Here is a 17,813-nt window from a genome sequence, read left to right on the forward strand (position 1 = left end):
CAATGTGAAGGCCAGAAGGGCAGGCAAGATAGGAAGGCAGGTACCTTGGGCAGCTCTCTAGGACTTCCAGACCCAAATCAGTTTCAGGGCTGGCTCATGAAAGATGCCTCGTAAATATTTGTTGAAAAGAGTCGCAACAGAGGAATTCTTGCTGAATTTTTCAGTTATGAATAGAACCTAGGGCTACTTCCTTCAGAACATATTTAAGAACACAACTATTTTTAAATCAGTATGTTCGTGCTGACCATCCTCTGGGCAGTCCTGGGTATGAGGTCCCCCACAAATTGGGGCCATATAGATAGTTCCCAGAAGAGGCTGGGGAGCCAGCCTGCACGGCTTCCCTGTGACTTGTGGGTGCTGAATAACCTTGCACCGAGTTCCTCTCATTTCTCTGTGGCTGAGTTGCCCAATCTGTAAAATGGGGACAGTAATACCAACAACAACAGGGCCATTTTGTGGATTAAAATAACTCATGATGTAAAGTGTAGAGAAGGGCGTCCCCACACCCAGCAGGCTCACTACGTCTTCGGTATGCTTGTGAAACGCGTGTCCTCTGTCACTGTGACACCCGTGTCATTCATTCAGCAGAAGCCGTTCAGCGCAGGTGCCTGCTGCACTGTGGCTGCCTCAGAAACCATTTGCAGGGGCCGGGTGCGGTGGCTCACGCCTGTAATCCCAGCACTTTGGGAGACCGAGGCGGGCGGATCACTTGAGGTCAGGAGTTCAAGACCAGCCTGGTCAACATGGTGAAACGTCTTCTCTACTAAAAATACAAAAATTAGCCGGGCGTGGTGGCGGGCGCCTGTAATCCCAGCTACTAGGGGGGCTGAGGCAGGAGAATCGCTTGAACCCGGGAGGCGGAGATTGCAGTGAGCGGAGATCGTGCCATTGCACTCCAGCCTGGGCAACAAGAGCGAAACTCTGTCTCAAAAAGAAGAAAAAGACAAAAAATTGAGAGAGAAGGAAAGAAAGAAACCATTTGCAGGGAGCGCACGGTTTCCGTCTGGTCCTGAACTGGACGCGAACAGGCCGAGCATTTAGAAAGCCGCGCAACTCCCCGCACCGAGAGGCTTCCTCCCGCCCGGCTCCTTCGAAGCGTGGTCTGGACCAGCACCTGTCGCAGCACTGGGGGCGCCTTAGAAACGCGGCCTTGGACCTATTTCCGCGGGGGGCGATCGGTGGCCCCGGTCCTCGCAAGGCCCCCCGCCACCCAGAACCGAATCTCTGGCGCGCCCCGCGGTGCGGTCAGCAGACGCCGAAGTGCAGGGGCGGTGGCCGGCGTCGCGATGGAGCTCGTTAAAGTACCGGCACGCTGGCCGCGCCCACGCCACGGGCGGGCGGGGACGGTGAGTGCAGGGACCCAGGCGACCGGCCGGCCAGCCGGCGTCCCCGCGCCTCCTGGCGGCCAGAAGCAGGGCATGCCCTTCCCCGGCTAAGGGGGTGCCGGTCCCCCCCTCCCCCCGGCACCTGGGAGTGAAGGTACCAGGGGGTCTCCTGGGGCCGCTCGTTCCTTCATCACCCCCAGGGGCAGTTGGACCCTGAGCAGCCTTCGCCACTCGCCCGGGGACGACCCTTCCCAGAGGATTCAGCGACAGCACCCGGGTCTCGGAAGGAAGACAAACACTAGGACCTGGAAGACGGAGTTTTACAATCCCTCGCAGTTCCCCTCCTAGCCAGTAGGTGACACTAGCCATAAATTTATTTCCCAGTTTACTGCTTGCGCTCAAACTCCGCGCCCCTCTCGCTCCAAGAGACAAAGGTCTCGCGAGATCTTTCGTAAACTTACAGAACCGGAAGCAGCGTGTAGGTCTCTTCCCTTTTGCGGCCATCACCGAAGCGGGAGCGGGTAAGGATTCGGCGGGCAAGTGGGTGTAATCCACAGCCATCCGTTCTTGGGCATGGTGGCTTCTGACCGCGGGGGTCCCGAGTCTCCCGTCGGCCGAGTAGCAGCCAGGAAGGGGAGGCCGGGATGGTTTTCTTTTTACCTGTTGGTCGCTTAAATCAAGGGCCGCCGGACCGGAAAGGGATGGAGGGACCGGGGATCTGGGGACTCGAAAACGAGTTGAGGAAAGGGAGCCTGTGGAAATAGGGCAATGTCGTTTCCTAGAGAATGGTCTCGAAGTAACTTCTCGGTAAAGTCTTCACGGAACTTCCAGACCACACACTTGCCTACTGGGAGACTTTTAGGACCCGAGACGTGTGCAGGCTTTTCCAGGTTCGGAATGGAGGGCCTTACTCATTTTGGAGGAGCTAAATATGTATTCACTCTTAAGCCCGTAGAATATAAACGTTGATTGTACCTTCTAGAACGTGAGGTTATAGTTAAGAGAGAATTGTGTTGTCGGTCTGCTTCTGCCCTAGTTCAGCAGAGATCTAAGTCCAGTCTTGATTCCCTCAGGAACTACTTGAGGAGTTGGGAAGAATGTAACTAAAAGGTCTTATAACTGGGACACGTGTTTTTGATGCAAGAGTCTTTAGTCCGTAAACATATACGGAAAACACCCGAATAAAACATAAAAAGTTTCGAGCTTCGGTTGATAGGCCCTTCTGATCAGTTTTTATTGAAGTTGCAGAACATGACAGTTCCTGTGATCATTCTAGACTATCAAGATAAAATCATTGTGGTTATTTGTTTGGAAGCTGGATGAGATTTTGGTCATTTAAGAGTCTTTTTGATTTTTTATGTAGCCAAAATGAAGTTTAATCCCTTTGTGACTTCCGACCGAAGCAAGAATCGCAAAAGGCATTTCAATGCACCTTCCCACATTCGCAGGAAGATTATGTCTTCCCCTCTTTCCAAAGAGCTGAGACAGAAGTACAACGTGCGATCCATGCCCATCCGAAAGGATGATGAAGTTCAGGTGTGTATCCCTACATGTTCTTGTGGTCTTGATGGATATTTCACGCACTTAGCTTAGAAGACGGATTGCATGCCTGAGAAAGATGCTTCTAAGACTCTTCCTCCCAAAGAGTGGCGAGATGAGCCAGGGACCGAAAAACAATAAGTAAACTGCTGTTCAGTTTTTAATTGTACTCTTAGGTAAAAATCTCAATTTTCTTTTCTTTTTTATTTTTGGAGATGGAGTCTTGCTCTGTCGCCCAGGCTGCAGGCTGGAGTGCAGTGGCGCGATCTCAGCTCACTGCCAGCTCCACCTCCTGGGTTCACGCCATTTTCCTGCCTCAGCCTCCCGAGTAGCTGGGACTACAGGCGCCCGCCACCACGCCCGGCTAATTTTTTGTATATTTAGTAGAGACGCGGTTTCACCGTGTTAGCCAGGATGGTCTTGATCTCCTGACCTCGTGATCCACCTGCCTCGGCCTCCCAAAGTGCTGGGATTACAGGCGTGGGCCACTGTGTCCAGCTGAGACAGGGTCTCACTCTTACCCAGACTGGAGTGTAGTTGCATGGTCATGGCTCACTTTTGGGCTCAAGTGATGTTCCCATGTGGGACCTTTTTTGTTTTTGCAGAGCGGGGTCTCACTTTATTGTCCAGGTTCGTCTCCAACTCCTGGGGATCCTGCCTGAAAATCTATTTTCCCAAATGTCAGATGATGTGGCCATAATTAGGTGACAGATAATCAGAGCATTGCCTTGGGGTTATCCTTTTATCAATACGTTGTGACTACCCAACAGGCTCATTTTGCCTGCTGTCCAGATAGAGCTGATTTATCTAGACAGGAGTTGCAATAAAGAAAGAGTTTAATTCATGCAGAGCCAGAACGGGAGACCAGAGTTTATTACTCAAATCAGTCTCCCTGAAAATGTGGGGACTGGAGTTTTTTGAAGGATAACTTAGCGGGTGGGGGCCAGGGAGTGGGGCGTGTTGATAGGTCACATCAGAGATGAAGGCATAGGGAGTTGAAGCTGTCTTCTTGCTCTGAGTTGGTTCCTAGATGGGGGCCACAAGATCAGTTGAGCTAGTTTAGTGATCTGGGTGGCACCATCCATCAGTGCAGGGTCTGAAAAAAATACCATGCAAATCTTAGGCTTTACAATATGTTATCCCTAGGAGCAATTGGAGAAGTTTAGAATCTTTTGGCCTCTAGCTGCCTAAACTATAATTTCTAGTCTTGCAGCCAATTTGTTAGTCCTACAAAGGCAGTCTGGTCCCCAGGCAAGAACGGGGTTTGTTTCAAAGTTAAACTGTAGACTAAGGTCCTCCTAAAGCAGTTAGTTTGGTCTATGCCCAGGAATGAGCAAGGCCATCTTGGAGGTTAGAAGCAAGATGGAGTTAGTTAGGTCAGATCTCTTTAACTGCTGTAATTTTCTCACTGTTGCAATTTTTGCAAAGGAGGTTTCAGTGTTTGGTCATTGAAGAGGCAGTTGAGGACCAGTAAACAGAATTGCTCCAAATCTAGATTCAGGAGCTGTAATGAAGCGTAGTCTCACATGATCGTTTGTGCTTACAAGTAAATAATTTGTTGGATCTATTTAGGTGAAGGTTTCTATAAGTGACCCTTAGGTGTAATCTGTAGTGCAGCTAGTGATTAAAGAATTCAGGGAGTCTCTAAAGCCATTTACATACATATCATCAATGTTTTTTCATGCTATTTCAATAAAATGTAATGGGTTCACAAATGAACAGTGTGGGTTGAGAACAGCTGTTGGTCCCTGCTATAGCAGTACTAAACTTGCCAGTAGACCCTGAAAACGATCATCTCTGTTTTCAATACATATCAATGCAAGAAAGTCACAAACTGGGAAGAAGAATCTGTTCAGAAACACTTGGCCTGACAAACTGAGGACCACTAGGATTCCTGTCCGTTAACCTTTGGGAAAGAATTGGTTTGTTCCCTTAAGCATTTGTTGCTGCCCTCTGACTAGCACTAGGTTGAACACATTAATGGGTTCAGATGTAAATACTCTTGGTCTGTTGCTGCTTTTGAGATGGAGTAACAAATTCCTTGTTGTCAACTTACTACAAGTTGCCAAAGTGGGCTCTTTTTTTTTTTTTTAACCTTTTAATATAATGATAGGGTGAGTGGTGTATGCATGAGTTCGTTTACTTGATTTACAAGGTTAATCTTTTATTCAAATATTTACTTCTGAATTTGCACTTAGGTTGTACGAGGACACTATAAAGGTCAGCAAATTGGCAAAGTAGTCCAGGTTTACAGGAAGAAATATGTTATCTACATTGAACGGGTGCAGCGGGAAAAGGCTAATGGCACAACGGTCCACGTAGGCATTCACCCCAGCAAGGTAGGTGTTTTTGAGAATGCTTGAGAGAAGGAAATTATGGCAAGTATTGTTGACGTGTGATTGTTTACAGAGCGAGCCCATAGAAATAGTCCTTGATTTTTCACATGTGCTGGAAAAAAAACATATCTTGAAGTAAATACTACTGTACTTCTATTGAAAATTCTAATAACATTTAAAATGTTTCTGAAATAAAAGTGTCTTTAACCGTCATTATGTTTCTGTTAGTTTGTTTTTGAGACGGGTTCTTGCTCTGTCACCCAGGCTGGAGTGCAGTGGCACAGTCTCGGCTCACTGCAGCCTCCGCCTCCCAAATGCAAGCGATTCTTCCGCCTCAGCCTCCTGAGCAGCTGTGACTACAGGCATGCACCGCTACACCTGGCTAATTTTTGTGCTTCTTAGTATAAAATTTCACCATGTTGGCCAAAGGTTTCACTGTGTTGGCGAGGCTGGTCTGGCCTCAGGTGATCTGCCTGCCTCGGCCTCCCAAAGTGCTGGGATTATAGGCATGAGCCATCATGCTCGTCCCATGATGTATATTAAGTGTGCTTTTTCTTCAAAAGCTATTAGTAAGCTGATTAACAATCAATAATTTATAGATCTTAAAATTTGGGAAGTAGGTTTTTTAAAGATGAAATGGCACTTTGGCCCTGGTTTTTCTTTTTTGAGACAGAGTCTGGCTCTATGGCTCAGGCTGGAGTGCAGGGGCGTGCAAGCTCCGCCTCCCAGGTTCATGCCATTCTGCTTCAGCCTCTAGAGTAGCTGGGACTACAGGTGCCCGCCACCATGCCCGGCTAATTTTTGTATTTTTAGTAGAGACTGCGTTTCACCGTGTTAGCCTTAGCTAGGATGGTTTTGATCTCCTGACCTCGTGATCCACCCACCTCTGCCTCCCAAAGTGCTGGGATTACAGGCATGAGCCACCGCGCCCGGCCAATAAATGTAATCTTTAAGCCTCAGAGAAGTCAAAAGCCTGGTATAGTAAAACACCTGTATATCTCTGACCTAGAATTCTCTATTAAAATTTTGCCACGTGCTCTTTGTCCATTTTCTCCACCCCCAGTGAATTTACTAAAAAAAGATCATGACACTTCACCTGTAATTACTTCAGTATGTATCCCTTAAGTGCAAGGACTTTCCCATTCATTAACCTACTCCAGTTATATTTTTCGCTTCCCAACACCAGAAAAGTTGTTTTAAAGGTCACCAATCTGGTAGCAGATTGTCTTTTTGTATTGCACATGTCAGTGCAGCATGTGACAGTCGATCTTTGAGTAACTCAGTAATCATCTTGTAATTAGTATCCCAAACTTGGCATGTTCAAACCATCATAGTGTATGACAGCTTGCTATGTTCCTAATTGCTCAGGCCAAAATGTCATTTAAAATTTTTTTTAATACGGGTTCTTGCAGTGTTACCCAAGCACTGGTCTCAAACTCCTAGCCAGAAGCTGTCTTCCCACCTAGGCCTCCCAAAGTGTTGGGATTATAGTCATGAGCTGCCTTGTCCAACCAAAAATGTCATTTTGACTGATTTATTATATACCTCACATCTGTTTATAAGGTCTGTGGACTGCTGTCTCATTATAATACCTAGAATTCTGTCTGCCCTTTGCCATCACATTGGCCTGTAAGACCTTAACTGATGTGGCCGGGCGCAGTGACTCACGCCTGTAATCCTAACACTTTGGGAGGCCGAGGCAGGCAGATTACCTGAGGTCAGGAGTTCAAGACCAGCCTGATCAACTGGTGAAATCCCATCTCTACTGAAAATACAAAAAAAATAGCTAGGCGTGGTGGCGGGCGCCTGTAATCCCAGCTACTTGGGAGGCTGAGGCAGGAGAATCACTTGAACCTGGGAAGCAGAGGTTGCAGTAAGCCACTATTGTGCCATTGCACTCCAGCCTGGGTGACGGAGCGAGACTTCCATTTTGGGGAAAAAAAGACCTTAACTGATCTTCCCTTACTTCTGACATCTTTTCCATTCTGTATGTTCTAGTCTGCTCGCCTCCTAGCAACTTGGTAGAATTAGAAATTCTAGGACCCCAGGCCTACTGAGGCAAAATTAGGGCTTTTGACCCAGGTGTCTGTTTTTAATAAGCCCTCCAGTTGATTCTTATTCAAGTGTGAGAAACACACCTGTGAAACTTGATAATCTCCTGCCTTTGAACCTTTCAACTTGCTGTTCTCTTCCAGATACCTATATATAAATAAATTGCTTAGCACTTTACGTCTCTGTTCAAATGTAGCTTTATTAGTAGGACTTTGCTTGATCACTCTAGAAAGCCCTTCGGCCTCCTCACACTTACTGCCTTTCTCTATCAAAGTGATGTCGATTCACTTGTACATGTTTTCGGGCTCCCTATACTAGAGTATCAGTTCAGCAACTGTGGAGATTTTTGTTCGGTCAGCATGCTGTATTTCCAGCACCTCTTTTCACCCTTTCCTCGCCTTCGTAAGACTAAAGTTTATCATAATTGGGATGTCTTTTAGGATTTGAACTGTTGGAATAAGATCTGTATTGTCATTCTCACTAAAGATTTTTCTGGTGGAATTATGTGTGGATGCTACCTTTAATTTCTTTTTTTTTTTTTTGAGACGGAGTCTCGCTCTGTCTCCCAGGCTGGAGTGCAGTGGCCGGATCTCAGCTCACTGCAAGCTCCACCTCCCGGGTTCACGCCATTCTCCTGCCTCAGCCTCCCAAGTAGCTGGACTACAGGCGCTGCCACCTCGCCCGGCTAGTTTTTTTTTTTTTTTTTTTTTGTATTTTTTAGTAGAGACGGGGTTTCACCGTGTTAGTCAGGATGGTCTCGATCTCCTGACCTCATGAGCCACCCGTCTCGGCCTCCCAAAGTGCTGGGATTACAGGCTTGAGCCACCGCGCCCGGCCGCTACCTTTAATTTCTAACATTAAAATTCTGAAGTTACTTTTATTATATTTTTCTGTTTTGGGGTGGGGTTTGTTTTGTTTTGTTTTGGACAGAGTTTTGCTCTTGTCACCCAACCTGGTGCAGTAGTGCGATCTCAGCTCACTGCAATCCTCTGCTTCCTGGGTTCAAGCAATTCTCCTGCTGTAGCCTCCTCAGTAGCTAGGTTACAGGCATTCACCACCACACGCAGCTGTTTTGTTTGTTTTTTGAGATGAGTCTCACTCAGTCGCCCAGGCAGGAGTGCGGTGGGATGATCTCAGCTCACTGCAACCTCCGCCTCCCGGGTTCCGAAGATTCTCCTGCCTCCCAGGTAGCTGGGATTACAGGAATGTGCCACCATGCCCAGCTAATTTTTGTATTTTTAGTAGAGAAGGGATTTCACCATGTTGGCCAGGCTGGTCTCGAACTCCTGACCTCAGGTGATCCACCCGCCTCTGCTTCCCAAAGTGCTGGGATTGGGGGCATGAGCCACCGCACCCAGCCTGAAGTTACTTTAGAAACAAATATATATGCCAGCTTATAAAACTGGAGTGAGAAGAGCAGAATCATATTTCTCAATGAAAAAGAAACACATTTTACAATGAAGCACAGAAGAGGCCATAAGAATTACTGATGCCATCTTGCCTTTTTCTCCTTTGTTGGTGGGAAATTAGTAAATAAGCCAGGTTTGATGGCTAAAGAGTAATTTCTGGAATTTTTAAAAAGTTAAATCTTTTCTTATTTAGCCATCAACCTACCCCAGGTGTGGGAAATGGTATTGAATGTTGGGCTTTCCCATGTGTTTTAGTGATTATTTAAAGCTTGGGAGTGTTTTTTTCTTATTTTTCTGCAGGTGGTTATCACTAGGCTAAAACTGGACAAAGACCGCAAAAAGATCCTTGAACGGAAAGCCAAATCTCGCCAAGTAGGAAAGGAAAAGGGCAAATACAAGGAAGAAACAATTGAGAAGATGCAGGAATAAAGTAATCTTAATAAAAGCTTTGATTAAAACTTGAAGCAAAGAGCCTGTGTTTTGTGTGTGGTGATTTATGACACTCCCTAGTTTTCAGTGGACTGGTCTCTTACCTCTGATTTGTCAGTCTGAATTTTTCTGAAATCAGGACTGATACATATATTTTTTTATAGTGGGCAGCAGCATTTGAAGATGTATCAGTAGCTGGAGGGGTCTCATTGAGAAGAAGGCCTATAAGAAAAGCTAGTTGGAAATACTTCCTCTTGAACCTGTTTTTTAACTTTCTTACTATAGATAGGTTGCTATATGGACAGCCTATATTTTTTAACTTACTGTATATAAAAGTTTGTATTGCCATTGGATAGGAAGTCTTGCTTTCAATAGGATAAGAAGCTTCTGTGACTTCCTATAGCATCTAGATCACTTCAAGCTGTTTGTCTAGATTGAGAGATCTCAGGTTCAGGTTCTCTGAGGGACCCATGGGCCCCCTTTACCTTATTTTCTGCCCAAGTGCTGGGTGAGTGCCATCAGACCAAAACCTCACACATCTTTGGGTTGAAACATGAACTGAACCGCAGCTTCGTCAGGATGAAGTGAAAAGGGGTGAGGTGGCAGCAGTGTGTGTTCCTGCCGTTCCTCATTTTAAGGATCTAAACAGGATACCTGAAGCCAGTTTACTTTCCAGGCTGGAGACTTGGCAACAACGTGGGAACGGGTAACGGGCCCGAGTTAAGTCACCGGCTTGGACGAGGTCGCAGCTGTCATCTGGGTGGACAGCGCTGCAGGGTGTCCGCAGTGCTGTCCTGGCCGGGCAAAGCCTGGAGTGAAGAGCGGTGGCTCCTCCGATCCGCGGCGCCTCGAGGGGGCGGGGCTTCCGGCTGGCGCTGACCGGCTTCCGGCGGAGCCGGCGGGAGGTGGGGCGGTGCTGCTGCTGCTGGCGGGCCTCTGGGTGGAGGGGATTCAGACGCATCGTCTAGTGTATCCCTTTCTCTTTCCCGACCTTCCTCAGTCTGCGGCTCTTTTCTCCACCGCGCACCCGCCTCAGCCGTTCAGCCCTGAGCTGGCGGGCGGACGGGCGTGGATCCAGGCTGTGGGATCATTCTGCGAAGTCAGGGTAGGAAGGCAATACAAAGGAGGCGACGCCCCAGCCCGGTCCTCAGGAATAAGCGGCGTGCCGAGTGGTGTGGACGGTGCGGGGACGCTGTACTAAGTGCCTTATCTGCATTGTCATTGAATCTTCATAGCAATCGATTGTGATGGGTACTGGTCTTCTCCCCGGGTTGCAGATGAGGAAACTGAGGCTCCAGTAACTTTGCTTTAGTCAGTAAATGGTAAGAGTCAGAAAATGAGTTCCCAAGCGTAGACTCGGCCATACCGCTGCTCTGCCTTGCTAATGACAATCTACCTGTAAGCGACATTTTTGACTAAATGTCCTTTGAACACCTTTTGTGCTCAGCTCTGTATTCGTGGGCCCTCCAAAGGGGGTACAGGCAGGCAGAGGGCTCCGTCCCTACTTTTTAGGTTGCACACATCTGAACTGGTCGACTGCAGATGCAAATCAAGAGTGCGCCAGTGAGTGTGGTACAGGTGTTAAGATGAAGTCCAGATGGCAATCAGCTGAAGTTACTGAATACGTCGGGAAGGAGGCTGATTTCAGCTGGCTGGGATTGGGAAGATCGATGCGAGGACATTCCAAGTCGGAAACAGCCGAGGCAAAGACTCACAGGTGGGTGAAGGGAGTAAACATGGCTTTGGAAATATTTCCAGTTTTCTCTGACCAACTCGTTTATCACTTAGCCGTTTATCCTTTAGCCGTCAGCACAGATCACACCAGGAAGCTGATTGATTTACGATCACATTTGTTTCATGTTGCTTTGGAAAAGATACTGAAGCCTCAGGCAACATAATGAGACCCCGTCTCTACAAAAAAAAAAAAAAAAGAGAGAGAAAAAATTAGCCGGGCCTGGTGACGCATGCCTGTAGTCCCAGGTACTCAGGAGGCTGAGGTGGGAGGATGCCTTGACCCTGGGAGCCGTGATCATGCCACTGCACTCCAGCCTGGGTGACGAAGTGAGACCCCTCTCAAAAAAAAAAAAGATACTGAAAGCTTAGAAGTCTGCAGGAGTGGACAAGATGAATAGGTTAGTAGGTCCCGACGTCCTGGGCTGCATGCGACCCACAGGCCACAGGTTGGACAAACTTGATCCAAAGGAAGATGCTGCCTATTACAGCCAGTTATTGCCAGGCAGCAATGCCGCCAGTGCAGCCAGAACATTGCCTTTTCAAGAAAGCCAAAAATCGAGGCCGGGCGCAGTGGCTCACGCCTGTAATCCCAGCACTTTAGGAGGCCGAGGCGGGTGGATCACGAGATGAGGAGACCGAGACCATCCTGGCTAACACGGTGAAACCTCATCTCTACTAAAAATACAAAAAATTACACGGGTGTGGTGGCGGGCGCCTGTAGTCCCAGCTACTCTGGAGGCTGAGGCAGGAGAATGGCCTGAACCCAGGAGGCGGAGCTTGCAGTGAGCCGAGATGGAGCCACTGCCCTCTAGCCTGGGCGACAGAGCAAAACTCTGTCTCGAAAGAAAAAAAAAGGCAGAAATTGAGATTTTTATGTGAAATCTCCCAATCTGTAAATATAGGTGAAACATTCCTTTTTTTTTTTTTTTTTTTTTTTTTTTTTGAGATGGAGTCTGGCTCTGCCGCCCAGGCTGGAGTGCATTGGCACGATCTTGGCTTACCATAAGCTCCGCCTCTCGAGTTCACGTCGTTATCCTGCCTCAGCTTCCTGGGACTACAGGCTCCTGCCACCACGCCCAGCTAATACTTTGTATTTTTAGCAGAGATGGGATTTCACCGTGTTAGCCAGGATAGTCTCGATCTCCTGACCTCGTGATCCGCCTCAGCCTCCCAAAGTGCTGGGATTACAGGTGTGAGCCACCACACCTGGTCGAAAAATTCAAATTTTTAAAAATCACTAGATGGACCAACCAAAATAGGTCTATTAGATAATTGTGGACTTTGGACTCTACTGCAGAATTTCATGGTATAGTAAGGACTGGATCTCTTACTAAAGACTGTCTTTTGGTTATAAATTGTTTCTAGCCTGTTGCCTCCGTTCTTTCTTTTTTTTTAATTTTTTTATTTTTAGAGACAGGGTCTCACTATGTTGACTAGGTTGGTCTTGAACTCCTGGCTTCAAGCAATCCTCTTACCTTGGCCTCCCAAAGTGTTAGGATTACAGGCATGAGCCACTGTGCCCAGTTGCCTTCGTTATTTTATAGAATGAAGATGAGACTTTTCCTTTCTTTGCGGTCCCCTGAAGGGAATCAAACAGCAACCAACACAGCACTCAAGTTATGAGAGATGCTGGTTTCAGAAAGGAATCTGGAAGGTGCTCTTTCTGGACTCCATTGAATACCTTGTGGTTTCAAGAACTGTTAGAACTAGTAGGACCGGCCAGGTGCGCTGGCTGTACATGCCTATAATTCCAACACTTTGGGAGGCCAAAACAAGCAAATCACTTGAGGCCAGAAGTTCAAGGACCAGCCTGGCCAACATGGCAAAACCTCATCTCTACTAAAAATGCAAAACATTAGCCAGGTGTGGTGGTGTACCCCGGTGTTAAAAAAAAAAGCTAGTAAGACCATGGGATGGTAATAGATATTCCTTGGGAAACGAAGTCCCGTGTCAATGATTGAATGGTACTGGTGGATGAAACAAAGTGAAGCTGGTTTCTTTACTGCAGGACTTCTCAGAGCCTTTTTTTGTTTTTTGAAACAGACTCTCACTCTGTCGCCCAGGCTGGAGTGCAGTGGCACGATCTCAGCTCACCGCAACCTCTGCCTCCTGGGTTCCAGTGATTCTCCTGCCTCAGCTTCCTGAGTAGCTAGGACTACAGGCATGCACCACCATGCCTGACTAATGTTTGTATTTTTAGTAGAGACAGGGTTTCACCATGTTGGCCAGGCTAGTCTCGAACTCCTGACCTCAGGTGATTTGCCCGCCTCAGCCTCCCAAAAGTGCTGGGATTACAGGTGTGAGCCACTGTGCCTGGCCTCAGAGCCTTTCAAATGTCAGTTTGCAGAAGATCTTGAACCCAGGCTTAGAGTAAAGAGCATTTTGCAAATGTGCAGTTTCATTTCTGCAAGGCATAGCTTTGGCCAGGCCCACTGCCTCAGGCCTGTAATCCTAGCACTTTGGGAGGCTGAGGCAGGTGAATCACTTTAGTCCAGGAGTTCGAGACCAGCCTGGGTTTTTTGCAACATGGCAAAACCCCATCTCTATAAAAAATACAAAAAAAGAAAAAGAATGGAAATGCACATTTTTCACATTTAAAATTTTGGATGTGTCATCAATACATTCATTTAATACACACTGTTTTTCCTCTCAAAAGAAAGTTATTAAGTCAGTGGTTTTACAGTCAGTAATGTCTTAGAATCAGGAATATTCATGATTAACCAGCAATGCTGAGGAAGGGAGTTTGAAGCCCTTTTAGTGGAGGAGCTTCAGGACCTGGAAGTACGTTCCACTTAACTGAGACTCTTGCTCAGAACTTTGAAAAGTTTCCATCTTTGTCTGCTTCTCAGGATTCTGCCCTGCCCCTCCGCTCTGCATCTGACAGCTGGGATCTTGGGATCCTGTTTTCCTAAGCTTGCTGGAATTCCTGCAGTCCTCATATGAACTCCCCTGGCCTCATCACCATCCTGTCTTAGGGCTGTTCTAACTAAGGAATCCCGGTTTAGACAACTGAGTATCAAGTTCTCCCCTTAAGCAATTATCTGATCACAGTGGCATGTAGACTCCCTTTGGGGTATCTGTTTTCTGCAGGATAATCTCCTGACATATCTCCATGTACACAGACATAATATTTCCTTTGGAAACAGATCCTGCCATCCCTGTTAGGAGTCATCAAGCCTGTGCTCAAGTTCACTTGGACTCTGCTTTATTCTGAAAATACTAATACACGGGCTACAGCTCTGGCAGCGTCAAAACTGGCCAGACCAACAGACCTCCTAGGAAAGCAAAACTCCTTTCCCTCACCCGTGAAACTGTACTCATCTTGTTGGATATGAGACCTATTTCTTATTTCTTCCATTTATTCACCTGACTCGCTTTCAGAGTCCTCTACGCTGCATGCCTTCATTCCTGATGCCCTGTCTTGTCTCTTCCGCAGTCCTGCTGAGGCTGCTCCTTATCCCAGGCCCCAAGACTGTATGGTCCCTGTGGCAGCAGCCAGTGTTGTCTCAGGAAGCAACAGCATTTGAAGATATGACCAAATATTGGAATTATTTAGAAGCCTCTCAAAAGGATTGCTACAGAGACACAATGCTGAACAGTTATGAGAACACGGTCCCACAGGGTAAGGACTCAGAATCTTCCTTTATTAATCTTGTGGACAACTGTCAAAAGGAAACCGTCATTTAAAAATATTCCCACAGCTTTCTTCTTGATTCACGCAAAATTAGCACAGACTCTTCTGCCATAAACATTTTTTTCTTTTTTTTTTTTGGAAACAATCTCCCTTTGTCGCCCAGGCGGGAGTGCAGTGGCACAATCTCGGCTCACTGCAACCTCCGCCTTCCGGGTTCAAGCCATTCTCCCCACCTCAGCCTCCCGAGGAGCTGGGATTGCAGGTGCCCACCACCACACCTGGCCAGTTTTTGTATTTTTAGTAGAGATGGGGTTTCACCATGTTGGCCAGGCTGGTCTCGGACTCCTGACCTCAAGTGATCTGCCCACCTCGACCTCCCAGAGTGCTGGGATTACAGGCGTGAGCCACTGTGCCCGGCCGAGAAATTGTTTCTGTTGATCATGGGAAGGCTCAGAAGCAATGCCTGGTACAAATTTCAGTTTAAGAGTTTGCTGTTATTATGTGGTACCTTTTAGCAACGTTCTCCCATTTATATTTTTTTAAGGGGTACTGAGGGTAAGATTTTAGCCTACTGCCTTAGGAGTTTCTGTTTATCCTCTCTCCTGTTCAATTAATGAAAACCAGTTGATTAGGTTTCATGCTATAAGCTAATGGCTTCGTTGTTTTTTCTGTTTGCCTAAAGTCTAAAACCTCTACCGATTTGTGATTTAACTGATGTCAAATTCTATTGCTATGCTGTGGTTTTGGATGGTGCCAGTTGGCTTTCTAATTGCTTTTTACTATGACTCTATTATCATTCTTCCATATAATCATCTTCAAAAATTATATGAAAGAATTGATGAGGAACTTCAGAGGGGAAGTCTTCCAGGTGGGAGTGTCAGTGAATTTAACTTTGTTCTCTTTTTTTCCTTTCTTAGCATCCGTCTTACAGTTCTCCATGATGCCTCAGAGAGCTGGAAATGATCCACCTGGTGTTTCAAATGTGAATGAAATGGAAATGGAGATAAGTAACATGAGAGAAAAGTTTCTCATGAGTGTAACAAAGTTAGTAGAAAGCAAAAGTTACAACAGCAAGGTATTTTCCAAAGAAAAGTACTTTCAAACAATAAAGGAAGTTAAAGAAGCTAAAGAAAAAGGGAAGAAGTCATCACGTGATTATCGCCGTGCGGCAAAATATGACGTGATCTCTGTACAGGGCACAGAGAAACTGATAGAGGCTACTCATGGAGAACGTGATCGAATACGGTATTATGTACATAAAGAAGAGTTGTTTGATATTCTTCATGATACACATCTCAGTATTGGACATGGTGGGCGGACACGCATGCTCAAGGAGCTGCAAGGAAAATATGGGAATGTCACCAAAGAAGTTATTGTCTTATATCTGACTCTGTGTAAACAGTGCCACCAGAAGAACCCAGTACCCAAGAAAGGCCTTCCGCCCAAGCCCATGACTTTTAAGGACATAGACTCCACGTGCCAAGTTGAAATACTTGACATGCAGTCAAGTGCCGATGGTGAGTTCAAGTTCATTTTATACTACCAGGACCACTTGACCAAGTTTATTATTTTACGGCCATTAAGAACCAAACAGGCCCGTGAGGTGGTCAGTGTCTTGTTAGATATTTTCACAATTCTTGGTACACCCACTGTGTTAGACTCTGACAGTGGCGTTGAGTTCACAAACGAGGTTGTTCAGGAGCTCAATGAGTTGTGGCCGGACCTAAAGATTGTGTCTGGTAAGTACCACCCTGGCCAAAGCCAGGGCTCCCTGGAAGGAGCAAACCGTGATGTGAAGAACATGATAGGTACCTGGATGCAGAGTAACCGCTCATGTCACTGGGCCAAAGGCCTCCGATTCCTGCAGATGGTGAGGAATCAGGCTTTCGACGTTTCCTTGCAGCAAAGTCCATTTGAGGCAATGTTCGGTTGTAAAGCCAAATTTGGGCTATATTCCTCAAACTTGCCCCGGGAAACCGTGGCTACTTTACAAACAGAAGAAGAGCTAGAAATTGCTGAAGAACAGCTAGAAAATAGCCTTTGGATCAGGCAGGAAGAAAGAGTTGAGATTGGAGCAGACAGATCTGATATGGATGATGACATGGATCCCACTCCTGAAGCTACAGAACCCAGCACCTCACAAGGGGCTTCCGGTCTCCTCTGCTGGTGAACAGATGGCTGCTGGGTGGACAGTCACAGGTGTCTCTCTGAGCATAGTCATCTGAGAACTGTTGCCAGAGGCCCCGGGGGAAAGGATTGAAGGCTGCACTCTCAGGTCAAGTTGTACATGGTAGCCCTTGCTCAAAAAGGGAAAAGTTTGGGTCTGTGTATTTATTCTTAGGGCTACCATAAAAAATTACCACAACCTGGCCGGGTGCAAGACTCATGCCTGTAATCCCAGCACTTTGGGAGGCCGAGGTGGGCAGATCACTTGAGGTCAGGAGTTCAAGACTAGCCTGGCCAACATGGTGAAACCCTGTCTCTACTAGAAATACAGAAATTAGCCAGGCTTGGAGGCATGTGCCTGTAATCCCAGCTAACCGGGAGGCTGAGGCAGGAGAATCACTTGAACTCAGGAAGCAGAGGTTGCAGTGGGCCGAGACCATGCCACTGCACTCCAGCCTGGGTGACAAAGCAAGACTCTGTCTCGAAGACAAAAAAAAAAAAAACAACCACCACCTGGGTGACTTAACAGAAATTGAGTCTCACAGTTCTGGAGGCCCAAAGTCTGAAATTAAAGTGGTTAGTAAGGTAGGTTCTTTCTGAAGGCTCTGGGGGAGAATCATTGCATGCCTTTCTCCTTTCTCTAGTGGCCATCGGCAATCCTTGGTGTTCCCTGGCTTGTGACAGTGTAAGTCCAGTCTCTGCTTCTGTCTTCTTGTGGCCTTCTCCCCCGTGTTGTACGTATTCTTTCCTGTCTCTTGTAAAGACATCACTGGACACCGAACCCATGTCACTGGATTTACGGCCCACTCTAATGAGGATACTCTCATCTCAAGAACCTTACCTTAATTAGATCAGCAAATACTCTTTCCAAATAAGGTGACATTCACAGGTACTAGGGACTTGAACTTGGACTTATCTTTTTTATTTATTTATTTTTTTAGAGACAGGGTCTCCTTATATTGCCCAGGCTGGTCTCAAACTCCTGGGCTCAAGGGATTGGCCTCTGAAAGTGCTAAGATTACAGGTGCATGCCACCACACCCAGCCAGGATTTTTTTTTTTGTCTTTCTTTTTTTTGAGGCGGAGTCTCACTCTGTTGCCCAGGCTGGAGTGCAGTGGCACAATCTGGGCTCACTGCAGCCTCCACTTCCCCAGTTCAAGCAATTCTGCTTCAGCCTCCTCAGTAGCTG

General features: G+C 46.9%; 2 protein-coding genes across 7 annotated transcripts in view; both read left to right on the plus strand.

Annotated features, from left to right (window-relative positions):
* The window catches only part of RPL26 (ribosomal protein L26), a 38,394-nt gene extending 29,262 nt beyond the window's left edge, over nt 1-9,132 (plus strand). The window contains exons 2-5 of one of the 5 annotated variants that reach the window (XM_011994483.1): nt 1,808-1,846; nt 2,689-2,861; nt 5,063-5,203; nt 8,962-9,132. In XM_011994483.1, the coding sequence (XP_011849873.1) occupies nt 2,694-2,861; nt 5,063-5,203; nt 8,962-9,090 (438 nt within the window). In that variant the 5' untranslated portion in view covers nt 1,808-1,846; nt 2,689-2,693 and the 3' untranslated portion in view covers nt 9,091-9,132. Of the gene's footprint in view, nt 1-1,758; nt 2,216-2,665; nt 2,862-5,062; nt 5,204-8,961 lie in introns of those variants that run through there. The other 4 variants (XM_011994482.1, XM_011994487.1, XM_011994484.1 and 1 more) reach the window with 4 other exon arrangements.
* Nucleotides 9,133-9,995: 863 nt separating this feature from the next.
* On the plus strand, nt 9,996-17,107 carry KRBA2 (KRAB-A domain containing 2). Of its 2 annotated transcripts, none has more exons than XM_011994490.1 (2): nt 9,996-10,807; nt 15,376-17,107. In XM_011994490.1, exon 2 carries the CDS (start codon nt 15,396-15,398, stop codon nt 16,626-16,628), a length of 1,233 nt encoding a protein of 410 aa, XP_011849880.1. In that variant the 5' UTR covers nt 9,996-10,807; nt 15,376-15,395; the 3' UTR covers nt 16,629-17,107. The 2 variants fall into 2 exon arrangements, with proteins under 2 accessions (XP_011849880.1, XP_011849879.1); XM_011994489.1 differs by lacking the exon at nt 9,996-10,807 and adding an exon at nt 14,216-14,446.
* The last annotated feature ends 706 nt before the right edge of the window (nt 17,108-17,813 follow it).

The sequence above is a fragment of the Mandrillus leucophaeus genome, unplaced genomic scaffold (assembly GCF_000951045.1).
Source record: "Mandrillus leucophaeus isolate KB7577 unplaced genomic scaffold, Mleu.le_1.0 Scaffold46, whole genome shotgun sequence".
In the NCBI taxonomy this organism is placed as follows: Eukaryota; Metazoa; Chordata; class Mammalia; order Primates; family Cercopithecidae; genus Mandrillus; species Mandrillus leucophaeus.

What these genes read in the sequence shown, in the direction of transcription:
- KRBA2 (XM_011994489.1), top strand. Translation starts at nt 14,221, where the DNA reads ATGCCTTCATTCCTGATGCCCTGTCTTGTCTCTTCCGCAGTCCTGCTG. An exon ending in TGAGAACACGGTCCCACAGG is followed by an intron (nt 14,447 to 15,375) that starts GTAAGGACTCAG and finishes TTCCTTTCTTAG; the next exon opens with CATCCGTCTTACAGTTCTCC.